Raw genomic sequence first — 13,769 nt, forward strand, 5'->3', positions numbered from 1 at the left:
AGTAGCTTCAGTTCAATTCATTAAGAAGACCTAGATATGGATTAAATAGGAGTAATGAATAATTAAGAAAAAAGTACAGATTTTCAAATTTTCCCATATCAGATCATTATTTGTAAATTACTGTTTTATAGATATAAATGTATTATTGACCGATGATTTGTGTATATCCCTGAAACAAATATAATCTTTTAAAATAATTGAATGCCAATAAGGCAAATTACACTAATCCTTTTTATCATGCTGTGTTATATATGTTTATTGTACGTACATATTGACCATGACCTTAATATTACTGTGATAAATGTCGTAATAATAATAATGATTTGCTTCAAAGAATTGGAATCACTATACAAGAATCAACAATGAATTGATTACTATTTTAATATAGATTTTGTTTCATTTTAATGTCTACATACTAATCCCTTGGTTAAATCACCTTAACTGGAAATAAATGTAGATTAATTCTTGAAAGTAAACTTGTTATATACCTTGATAATGAGTTCATTATCTAACTTTTGGATAATCTTTATTCGAATAATTAAGTTTTGATCAGTAATTTAAATAGTATTTATATGATGTAAGCTACTTATGTTGGTAAGTATAAGTAGTATGTGACATCATTTCGAAGTGAAATGTCTACGAGTAGAAGGTTAAGAAAATTTAAATGGAGAGGAGAGAGAAGGAAACTGAAAGCAATCAAAGTAACAACATGAATGAAAAAAAAACAATGAAGCTTGTAGGAGACGATTCAAAGAAGATATGACAATGATGTATTTGATGTATGATTTTTTTATTTTACTACACCATTATGTGATTTTAGAATATCAAAGATTCCCACTGTGAAAATTAGAACAACACATGTAAGTGAACAATTGTTTTCAATTAGATCATCATCAGGCTTTACTCTAATATACATGAACATTCATACGAAAATGTTAGACCAATCAAGGTAATTTGAGTCAATAATCACAATGAAATAGAATACGTCACCGAGCATAATAGGTAGAAGTACAAGTTGATAAAGGGAAGACAGGTGTACTGATAGTAGTAAGAATAATAAATTACGATAACAAAAGTCTTATCAATAGTTGAACATTGTGTGATTGTGTATGGAACAACAAACTGATCTTTCCCACTTGACTGTTCATTCACTGTATTTATATCCACTATTATTATTTTTTACGTTTCATGCATCGTTTAACGTTATCTCATATGAAACGTATTTTAAGGGTAGAATTTATAATCCTAATACTTATACCATTGTGAGATATCACTAATTGTCTACTCTACTATCACCGTATCATTTAGATAATCTGTTGTGTTTTTTAGCCATGTTGGACCTTAAATGACATAGCTAACAAGATAGCAACTTCAACATCGAGTGTACAGAGTATCGTGTATGTGTACTATATTTTGTGTTTCCGTTTTGGTAAAAGGTTGTTTTAGATTTGATAAGGGAAAAATATGCATATCATTGAGCATAATCTTACATAAAATACTGGCCAGTCGTTGTTAGTTTTTTAAAAACGATATAACCATGATTTAAAGTAATGATTTTTGGTATGAATAATAATATAGTTGACAATGTAAAGCGTTTAGCGAGTTTACGTTTATTTACGAGGCAGTGAATTATACTGTATATATGGGCTAGTATTTCTAACCAAATGACTAAGACAAAGTCTTTGCAATAAGGTTTGAGGATGCATTCTATTGGTTGATACTTGAGTGCTTTAATCCCTAAATAACCAGTTTTGCGTATTTTGACGTAACTTTATACATTCATACAATGAGATAGTTCGTCTAAATCAACATCTGGCTAATCATAATTTGTTCAGTATATAAGCCAAATTATGCACTAAAGTGTTTGGTTAGAATTGGAAAATATTTACAGTTTGCTTACGTACTGTTAACGGATATTTCTAGTGATAAAGCATCGAACAATACAGCCCTTTCAAAATGAGATACACTTCTCAGTGGAGGACAGTAAGATTGGTAGGAGAATAAGACAATTGTCAATCACCTACGCTGTGAGGACACGTGATCTACAAATTATCGACTAACTATTAGTATGATTCTTGATGAATGTTATTCTACATATCTATTAGCTCATGTTCCTTCTAACTAATTTATGATGTATGGGTAAAACAATAATATTAATAAGTGAATTGTTACAAATAGTTACGCATGGCTGAAATAATCAGTGCTTTTGGGTAGTTTGATTTTATGTTAATAACAAGGCATTCAATTAGGTTATAGAGAGAAATTACTTAACTGATTAGACTTCGAGTAATAGACGACATTTAGTTTTTCCGATCACCTGTAACATGTAATCACATCCTAAGGATTTGTCATGTAGCTAGGTCAATCAGTTATATTTGTCGCTTATAGACGCTTAGTTTTACGATATTGTAAATGTGTTGAAACAATTAGTTATTAATTAATTGGTGCTAAATGCACTTCATTTTGATTTACACAAAGCTATCTGTAAATAAGTCATATAAAAGTAGCGTATGCAAATATCAGTTTCGTTTATTTCGGTTGTCGAATAAACCCCCATATGATCGTCAACGTGTTTCGCAGTAGCAAGTAAACCGAATGTTAATTATCCTGAAGATGCCACAAATTACAAAATTGATGTATGTTAGTAATTGCATGTATTTATATATATTTATTTAATTGAACACATAAATATTGGCACAAAGGAGTACCGGAAACATATATTCGCCAAGTGCGAGCTATCGTTCTGCCTGCGTGCCCGAACCGAGACTGGTGGTTTCCTTAGGGAGTCGCATCCGGAACATTCGACTTAAACGTCTGATCCACAAAGTAGTCGAGCAACGTAGGGAAATGCAGTCGCATCGTAGCCGGTAATCAACGATTGGTTCATACACCACTTGTTCCTTCAGGACACTGAAACCCATGTGCACCATTGGTTTGGAATGGGGGTATTCCAACTCCCCTAGGTGGACTCTCCGTATCCATCAGCACGGTTAAAGTGTCGGATATTCGCTTTTCGTCTTCTCAATTCCGTAAACAACACTAGTGTTAGGAGAAGGGAGTGAGTAGAACTTTCCTGACGGTGGCTGTATACACGTGTCCATGTGAGGGCGTTTCAAGAGGGAGAACTGACTCTCCCCTCCCTTGGCCATACTGGGGCATTTAGGGGTCATAAACACTATCCAAGGGTTGGATAAAATTAACCGAAATTTACTTATTATATGCAGTAATAATCCATTCTAATCAAATTTCATTATTATTAGTTTGTTCGTCACATAAAATATTTTGGAATTTTGCTTAAGGTATCTGTTGGATAATTTGTTTACGATGTTACTTTATTTAAAACATCTTTGTCGTTACCACTTCAATATACAAAAGGCCCAAATAAAGACTACTTAAGAAATAAGATAGGAAGGATCGTGGTTACCTTTAGATTATTGTTGAAAACTGTAAGATTTACTTTCAACTGATACGGACAATAATTTAGTTAGTAGTCAAGTTGCTAATAAAACACAATTCTAACATTTATTAGATGCAGCAAATTGAGGAAGTTGTGATGAATGTAACAAAGTATTGTTATAACTGAAAGCTAATACCCTAAACGGGAGTACGTTAAAATTCACATGACACAAAGAATATTAAAAAAAATGGCAGATAAAGATTTTATTCACCCTCCAAAAGCAGGATAACAGCTTTAGGGGGATAAATTCATTTGTAGTCAGGTTTTACTTGAATTTGATGGTGATTAGTCGACGAATATCATACATAAATGAAATTGTGAAAGTACAGAAATAGATTTTACACTGAATTCATACAAAACAAATCTTGCAAGTTCCAATAAACAAAGTATAAACTAAATTTATACAAAAAAGTGTTTCACTGAACAAAAATCACATTTAACTAAAATATGATCTCTTATCTTATCCCATCCTAACAAGTATAAAGTACTAAGAACACTTTAACCTACATTATTGTTTCGTAGTTACTTCGTCTATGTCACGAGTTACATTTTAAGGATTTTTTCAATAGATGTTTTCTGCTGAAGTATGTTTTTATAACCTTTCATCTACACACCTATACTTTTCCTTAAAGAAGATATATCTAAACAGAGTGAGTGGAACTATGATCTAATCAAATATATTGTCCCCATTTATGTGAATATGTGAAATTCTTACAAGTCAATGTTTTATTAAACCGAATAAGACTTCCATCAAACCAATTAATTTACATAGGGTAATTCATAACAGACATCAGGGAAATTGTTCTCTCATACATAATTAATAGTATTGAAATGTTTGCATAAAGGTAATTTATTTACAATATATAGATATTACTGAATATATCTCAGAATGATGAAGTTAATGAATTCTAGTTACATTCAATATAGTTCTAATAACTTGTGACTTAGCAAACTGTCCAAATAAGGAATAACATAATACAATTTAAGTGAACAATTTTAGTTAATATTACAAATTGCACCGTATAATTGAACTAACATAATCAATTAAATAAGGGTAAATTAAATTCTAAGAGGAATATTAAAAAACAAAAATATTTTTATCTATTACAAAATGAAAAAAAACTTGGTTTTTTTATCACGATGGAGTTTATCATTTTGATAAATTTCCTTTTCATAGTTGAAATCATGAGTAAATTGAAGCTAGACCATCATCGAAAACCTGGAAGCACTGGACGGCCTTTTCGTCCTATTGTGGAACTCCTCAGCAGTGAGCATCCACGATCCCGCCTCACGAGATTTGAACCCACGACCTACCAATCTCGCGCCAGAGCACTTAACCGATAGACCAGTGAGCTGGTATCCAACGTTGTTAATGTCTAACTTCAACCAATCCACGAAGTTGAGCAACCGTTCACCAATTGTCTTCAGTGAGTTCTTATCTCACAACAGACTTGGTTGAACTCCACAGGTCACTGCTTCTCACTAGAACTCCAGAAAACATCCCTTGAAGTCAGTCACTCGCGAGGCGGGATCGTGGATGCGCAATGCTGAGGGGTCCCACAATAGAACGAAACGACCGTCCAGTACTCCCAGGTTTTCCATGGTTGTCTAGCCTCAATTAACTCATGATTTCAACTATGAAAATACTGAAATCTCCACAAAACCCATTTCTGATTAAAATTATTTTTTCTCAAATATAGTAATCTTATGTAAGAAATATTGATTGATTCATTAATTTAATCAATTATTGATAGAATATAATATGGTATGTTGTTGTTTTGGTTGATGTTGTTGTGTATTTAAATTACGCATAATATTATATGAAGTATTAATTTGTGGTTTGATACGTTGTTCTTGTTCTTTTCTTTTTAAACTAGCTGATCTTTGTAATATAGCATAATGTAACATTGCATCATCTGTACACTTTTCATTTGTTTCATTTTCAATATCGAATACATTTGATTCATTATCATTTATACTAGAAATATTTTGATTAGTTGATTGTTCCATAGATAATTCATCTAATTGTCCAGAAATAAAACCAGTTTCTTCATCAGTAAAATCTGGTTTCCAACGATAAGCAACAGAGAATTGTTTTTGTAAACCATGTATTAAATTTGTACGACGTTTAGTTCCATGCATTTGATTAGTCGTGTTATTATTATCAGCTATACGAATGGTAGTTTTATTACGACTAGATGATGATTGTTGTTTAGATGAATCATGAGTAGTTTCATCATATAAAAGCATACTTCTTTTACGTCGTTCCTCTTGTATTTCACTTAACATTGAACGTAATGTAGCCAAAACAAATGTACAACTAAATGACATATGATATAATGCATATGATAATAGCATAAAATTACTAAAATTTACATTAATTAATTTATTGATTATATGTGCACGATGAAATATATGTATAATCACTTCACATAATACATGTGGTATCATAAATGCTAAAAATATTGTTGGTTCATAAAATACCCCATAATCTTCTCTTGGTAACCAACGTATAAATCCAATACTTATAAAGATAACAAAGATAGCTGGAATAATACGAGTAATAACAAAATCATAATAGATAAATGTTGCTATACCATGCATTGTTGGCCCACATAAACAAATTTTATTCGATGTACACATTCTTTCATATTGTCTTATTACAATGGGTATGGGTATACATAATGAAAATAAAGCTATAATAATGGAGGATTTTAATATAACTTCAAATACATTACGCATAATTAAATGATGATGGGGTAATATTTCACTAAATAAAAAATTCCAAAATAATAATAAAAATGGTATTACAATTAAATAACTAGCAAAACATCTTGTAACATGATCAGCATAGACAAATGCATGACACCAACCCCAACGTTTATCTATGCTATCAACTATTTGTGGCTTAGCAACAACAATAACTAACTGTGGTAATGTAGAAAAGATAAGAACAAGAAGTGATGCAGTACATGCTAAAATACGATATAGAAATAATGTTCGATCTTGTTTTGGTAATCTATGCTTTCTAATTTGTTTTTGAATTTTATTACTATTATTTTTTGATATAGATTGATTTTTTTTAGATTGTTGTAATTGTGTTGGTGTAACTGATTCACGACGTATTTGTGCAGCCCATACATATGCAGCAGCGGTTTGCATTAATGCTGGTATAATTACTGTAAAAAGAGAAAAGTACAAAATATTGAGATCATTACTGTAATAAAATGATAGTCATGTCGTTTTGTAAAAGACATTATATGAAGACTCATTTAGTATTGTTTGTTCGAATCTACCCATTGATGTTAAGGACTGCAACTGGCCAGTCTATTATTGGGAAGATTCAAACAAACAATACTGAATAAATTCTAAACTTCACCCCATTGCACAAGCAAGTGATTATCAGAACTCAGTAGCTGAGTGGATAACGCGATGGCGTTTGAGGCGAAAGGTACTGGGTTCGAGTCCCAGAGTGAATATCAACTCTGAGATGCAGGTACATCCAGTTGACGAGTCTCAAATAGGACGAAATGCGCGTCCTGGATTCCACTGCTAACCACTATCCAACATTGTATGAAGATGTTATTTTTCCGAGATTTGAATATAGTAACCAATCATTTCTTACAGTGTAATGCATGTCAAAGTGATTACGGTTAAGGAATACGTTTAGTTAGCGTGAATTCTTATTATTTACGAAATTCTTCAAAAATGAATAAATAGATATTTTAATAGTTTAATTCATGAGTCAATTAAAGCTAGACCATTATGGAAAACCTGGAAGCACTAGAAGGCCGTTTCGTCCCAGTATGGAACTCCTCGGCAGTGCACATTCATGACCCCGTACGAGGGCCATCCAGTGTTTCCAGGTTTTCCATGCTGATCTAACTATAATTGAATCATGAATTTAACCATTAAATTACTATAATATCCACAAAACCCCTTTCTAATTAAAATAGATATTTGATTGAATCAGACTGAAATACTTTGCATGGTCGTAAAAATATGCAAACATATTTTAATCAATGTAATACTGGAATGAATGCCAAATAAGAAAAGCCTTTCAGTTTAATGAAAGTTAATAAACATTCAATGCACTGTATTAAGTCTGAAAACTAACTGGGTTTTGACATACTAAAATGTTAAAATATCCTGACCAAATCGATCATTTTCTTAGATAGTAAAATTTTTCCACGTTGTATTTTTGGAAAACATCTTTTTTTATCGAATCCATTGTTTTATGCTAAATTTTATACTGGTGACAATGTTCTTTGTGATACAGTTCAAATATGACGATCCTTAAAGATCAAAGGGATTGATATTCTAGTTTCCTTCAAAGGGATCCTTTAGAAACTCAATTTCGAGCTATCAAAATGAAAGAATGATTACTTTTTTAATGTACAGACAGTGGTACAAGCATGATCAGATGAATTTCCAATATGTGCAGGAATTTCAAACCTGGACAACAATAATCAATACTCATTACTAACGTTCTTAAAGTTTTCAGTTAACTTAAGGAATATAAAATTCTGATGAAATAATTCTATTTATTATGAAACTTACACAAAATCACAATTTTGTAAACTTTCAATGTCCAATTTAGTGTGCAATTATTTCATAAAAAAACATATACGAACATTATAGTTTATTTTCATAGTTGAAATCATGAGTCAATTGAAGCTAGACCACCATGGATTGGTTGAAGTTAGACATTAACACCGTTGGATGCCGGCTTAGTGGTCTGTCGGTCAAGTGCTCTGGCGAGAGATTGGTAGGTTCTGGGTTCGAATCTTGTGAGGCGGGATCGTGGATGCTCACTGCTGAGGAGTCCCACAATAAGACTAAACGGCCGTCCAGTGCTTCCAGGTTTTCGATGATGGTCTAGCTTCAATTTACTCATGATTTCAACTATGAAAATACTGAAATATCCACAAAAACCCCTTCTGAATTATAGTTTATGTTCCTTATTTCATTCGACCTGGCTAAACAGTTGTCCTCATGTAGGTATCATTACCAAGGTTTGACTTGATAACTTTAAATAAAGTGAGCATTGGGTAGATTGTTATAAATAAGTTAATATGTTTTACATATCTCAATGAATAGAGAAAAATTAGATTTTCTGACGATTTGTAACCCAGTGTAAACCACTTTTTCAGAGAATATATAGTTGCTTTTATGATTTACTTATATCAGTTAAAGTCAAATAGGTATTATTTCAACTGTTAATTAATATTCATTATGTAATCAAATGAACAGCATACAAACAGTTCTAAAAATTTTATATAGTTGAAATCATGAGCGCGAGATTGATAGATCCTGAGTTCGAATCTCTCGAGGCGGGATAGTGGGTGCTCACTTCTGAGGAGTTCCACAATAGGACGTTAAGGCTGTCCAGTTCTTCCAGGTTTTTCATGGTGGTCTAGCTTCAATTGACTCATGAGTTCAACTTTATAAAATTAGAAAAATCTCCACAAAACCCTCTTCTGACAAAGTTCTAAAAATTGTCAGTACATTATTTTATTAAAAAAAATAATGGAAGAAAATTTGATGAATGTTATTTTAGTGATTGAACTAATGAGTCAATTCAGGCTAGACCAGCGTGGAAAGCCTAGAAGCACTGTACAACAGTTTCGTCCTAGTATGGGACTCCTCAGATGTACGCATCCAAGATACCGCTCGTGGGATTCAGACCCAGAACCTATCGGTCTAGCTTTAATTGACTCATGAATCCTACTATTAAATTACTATAATATCTACAAACTGATCAAAATTTAAAAATTTAAAACTATCAACAAAAAACAAAATTAATTTTCAATGTTTCTCTTCTTTAAACGATATTCATTATCCAATCATTTATCTAATTAACGATTAATTTGTAAATTATTTTGTTTAAATCTTACGCATGAATCAAATCAACAATAATCTACCGATAATATAATTTATATGTTGAAGCAATACAATAGACTATACATATATATATACTATTTGTTTATGTAAATAGTAGTTTCTGTAGGTAGGCAGATAAAGTAAAGGAATAAATACATCAAATGAAAAATTTATCACTGTCAATTCAATAAGCAACAATTCATATGTTAAATCTATTTTATATCATACTGATCTACAGAGTGTTCCTTCTTTTTGTTTTTGTTTTTTGTTTATATTTCAGTAAAGAATTGATCGATATTAAATAGTATTGTTCATAATATTTGTATTTTGATTAGATTCGTGTTTTTGTATAGTTGTGATCATGAATCGATTGAAGCTAGACTACCCTGGAAGAACTGAAAGAACTGGACGGCTGTTTCGTCCTATTATGGGACTCCTCAGCAGTGCGAAGCCACAATCCCGCCTCACGAGATTCGAACCCAGGACCTATCAGTCTCGCGCTAGTGCTTCCAGGTTTTCCATGGTGGTTTAGCTTCAACTGACTCATAATTTCAACTATATAAAATTACTAAAATCCCCACGAAACCACTTCTGATAGATTATTGATATTTACATTGTTAAAGTAAAATGTATATATGAAACTAAATAGTCTTCTTCTTTCTTCTTTTCTTTTTTTTGTTTAATCATGAATCGAATAATGATTGTTGAAAATGATTTTTTTGATTGTACATTGAAATAAAACTATTTTAGGAAGATTTTATTTTCCAAAATAAAAATATAATGAAGTAAAATTCAATTATCGTTAGAACTTTATTTTTATTTTCTTGATTGGATGTCTTCTTGATGTTTTTTTTTATTATGAATTCTGGTGGGTGGCATATGTTCTTCCATGAGGGGTGACAAGCGTAAGTATGTGTATGTATTATTCCTTCAATAAATAATTTATGAATAATATAATTCTCAGCGAAATTGTGTCACTCTATTAATCCGTGTAGATGAAAATAAAAGATCATATCCTAAATAAAAGTGTAATAACATACAAAAAAAACACTATTTCTTTGATTCTAAGGGCTTAACTAATTGCGATGTTCAATCTGTATACCTCGATAAAGTCAAGTTGAGTGGTCAAGAATGTGTTTTATCATTGTGTAGATAGATAATTTTCAATAATAGAAAATTTTATCTTTGAAAGTGGTTCAAGAAAGTAAGGATTAATTGGTTAATTGAGAACAGTATTCAAAATGAATGAGTTTGGATTAAGACAACTAGTTCCAACATACTAGTCATGATTATTGTGTTGATGGAATAATTAACTGACATGGTAATTACTTTTGAAAATAGTAAATCGGATGACGGATATAAGAACACAATGGCAATAGATAAAGACTTATCTGACACCTAAAAATAAATCAATGCGATATCTGTATAGAATACTTTTTATATGATTTATTTACAAACAAATTGACAGTTTGTTTGGTATGGATTAAACTTAATAGTATTTAATAGTAACTAGTTGATCATTTTCATAGTTTAACTCAGGAACTAGTCTTAGCTGGACCATCACTGAAATGCTGTGACCAATGGAGTTCAATACATATCGGATGTGAAACAGCTATCCACTGCAGGTGATAAATGAGGGCCGCTCAATAATGTGAACCGACTGAAGTTAGATATCAGGGCTGTTGGATGCCGGTTCAGTGGTCCAGAAGTTGGTTGAGCGGTCTCATACGGGACGAAGTAGTCACCTGGTGCTTGCAAGTTTTTAATGGTAGTCTAGTTAAAATCAGTCTGCGATTTGAACAATAACAATTCTACAATGTCTACTGATCTCCCTATACTAATGATCAATAATTTACTGAATAATCACAAAATTAACTTTCTATAATCAGTCAATATAACTAATATGATTACTCCCCCAGAAAGTGAAAATATGTCATAGATGATTGGAGAAGAAATGTAAGATAGTATGCTACTTATGCTCTAATAAATTAAGTCCTTTGCTCATCGTATTGCTAATGTATTATAAAATGAGTTATATTCTTGAATTTTACATGGCGTCAAATAAAATAAAATGATTCCAACGTCCTCAGTTAAATAGGAAGAATCTTTTAATTTCCACTGTTTAGGTAATAAACAGAATATGATTTCATCGAATCTTGTACGAAAATAATAACTTTACTGTTTTCATAGGTTGATGAAATGTGTGTATTTTAATGTGAATAAACGATTGTAAATGTTAATTTTTATATGAATGCCTTAAAATTGTGGAGTTTTCCAATTACTGTCAATCCAAGCATATTTGTTGAAGGTAGTTTACCTGTTCTTCTATATGGCTATTAAAGTATTTGGTTTTTTATTAAAACTATTGTAAAAAGTGATATTGTTCACTCATTTTCACTCTACATGTGAATTTGTAAATAAATTTTTCAAGTTATAAAATTCATGAATTCGGTACTATTGTGGTGTGGTCTACTAATATCCACATAAGTAGTATATGGTGATGGTCAGACATAGAATGTATTTTGGCAGAAGATCGATAAGGAAAGAACTGAAATGAAGCGCAATTGGTAGGAAAATGCATGAACAATGAAATAAGAGAAGATAGACTGATATTTGCAAAAGGAACAGTGAAGATTGAGACAATTGATTGTTATTTTGCAAATTAACTGCTGACTGTATGGTTATCAGAATTTAGTGAAATAGTCTGTAATTTGGGCTTAAATACATTCAATTGTTCCCACTAGTGTTCCTGTTCATTACACTATTTCATATCAACAAGTACTACTTTTTAAATTGTCTATACCATATTTTTAACTTTTATACTTATTTACTACTTATTTACGTCTGTTAACTCCCGTGAAGGAGCATAAACCATCCATCAACAGTTTCTACCGGACTCTGTTATGGACAATCCTTTACAGTAGTCTCCAGTTGCTATTCATTCTTTTGATATCTGCTTCAAATTATCGACGCAGTGTATTCTTTGGTTTTCCTCTTTTCCGTTTCCTTTCAGGATTTCAAGTTAGCGCTTGCTTCATGATGCAGTTTGGTGATTTCTGAAATATGCGTTCTATACACTCTCAACATCTATTCCTTATTTCCTCTTCAGCTAGAAGCCAGTTTGTTGAAGAGGAAATTACAAACTTTTATACAATAATCTATAATCTACACAATTTATATGTGTAATGGGTTTTATCTAGTATATATATATATATATATACTGAGGACTGGTATTTATGTGGTTAGAAATCAGCAGGAAATGATTAAATCAATAGAAATGATCATTATTATCTAGAACATATTGCTAAAATTTTATATTCTATGATAAAATCTATCCGCTTATAAATTAATGATAATTCATATTAGAATAAAAAATGTCAATTTAATTTTCTATTTTGGTTCGATAATTTAATCCTAATAAATAAAAAAAAAAACTTTTTAATTATTGGGTATCTATGCATGATTGGTTTCATGTTCATAATTAAAATACTAATAATAATAATGGTCTTCATAAACTAGGTTATTTGAAGAGTTTTTATAAACGCTTTACTTTCTATCATTCATAAATTTTAAAGTATAACTTTATTCAGAAGGGGTTTGATGGGGATTTTAGTAATTTTATATAGTTGAGATCATGAGTCAATTGAAGCTAGAACACCCTGGAAAACGTGGAAGCACTGGACGGCCTTTTCGTCCTATTATGGGACTTCTCAGCCGTGCACACGTTACCACCGCTCACGAGATTCGAACCCAGGACCTATCAGTCTCGCGCTAGTGCTTCCAGGTTTTCCATGGTGGTTTAGCTTCAACTGACTCATAATTTCAACTATATAAAATTACTAAAATCCCCACGAAACCACTTCTGATAGATTATTGATATTTACATTGTTAAAGTAAAATGTATATATGAAACTAAATAGTCTTCTTCTTTCTTCTTTTCTTTTTTTTGTTTAATCATGAATCGAATAATGATTGTTGAAAATGATTTTTTTGATTGTACATTGAAATAAAACTATTTTAGGAAGATTTTATTTTCCAAAATAAAAATATAATGAAGTAAAATTCAATTATCGTTAGAACTTTATTTTTATTTTCTTGATTGGATGTCTTCTTGATGTTTTTTTTTATTATGAATTCTGGTGGGTGGCATATGTTCTTCCATGAGGGGTGACAAGCGTAAGTATGTGTATGTATTATTCCTTCAATAAATAATTTATGAATAATATAATTCTCAGCGAAATTGTGTCACTCTATTAATCCGTGTAGATGAAAATAAAAGATCATATCCTAAATAAAAGTGTAATAACATACAAAAAAAACACTATTTCTTTGATTCTAAGGGCTTAACTAATTGCGATGTTCAATCTGTATACCTCGATAAAGTCAAGTTGAGTGGTCAAGAATGTGTTTTATCATTGTGTAGATAGAT

At 31.1% G+C, this 13,769-nt stretch overlaps 1 protein-coding gene and 1 non-coding gene across 2 annotated transcripts in view; one reads left to right on the top strand and one right to left on the bottom strand.

Moving 5' to 3' along the window:
- Positions 1-5,197: 5,197 nt before the first annotated feature.
- Positions 5,198-13,769, bottom strand: part of Smp_128760 (hypothetical protein) — a gene marked incomplete at both ends in the record, with an annotated part of 25,485 nt that continues 16,913 nt past the window's right edge. The window contains 2 exons of the mRNA XM_018795835.1: positions 5,198-5,777; positions 6,387-6,636. Coding sequence (XP_018650107.1) covers positions 5,198-5,777; positions 6,387-6,636 — 830 coding nt within the window. The remainder of the gene's footprint in view (positions 5,778-6,386; positions 6,637-13,769) is intronic.
- Smp_tRNA_02236_Pseudo_TTG.1.1 lies at positions 6,865-6,935 on the top strand. The gene has a single exon. It is a non-coding gene (tRNA).

Source organism: Schistosoma mansoni, chromosome 2, assembly GCF_000237925.1.
Source record: "Schistosoma mansoni strain Puerto Rico chromosome 2, complete genome".
In the NCBI taxonomy this organism is placed as follows: domain Eukaryota; kingdom Metazoa; phylum Platyhelminthes; class Trematoda; order Strigeidida; family Schistosomatidae; genus Schistosoma; species Schistosoma mansoni.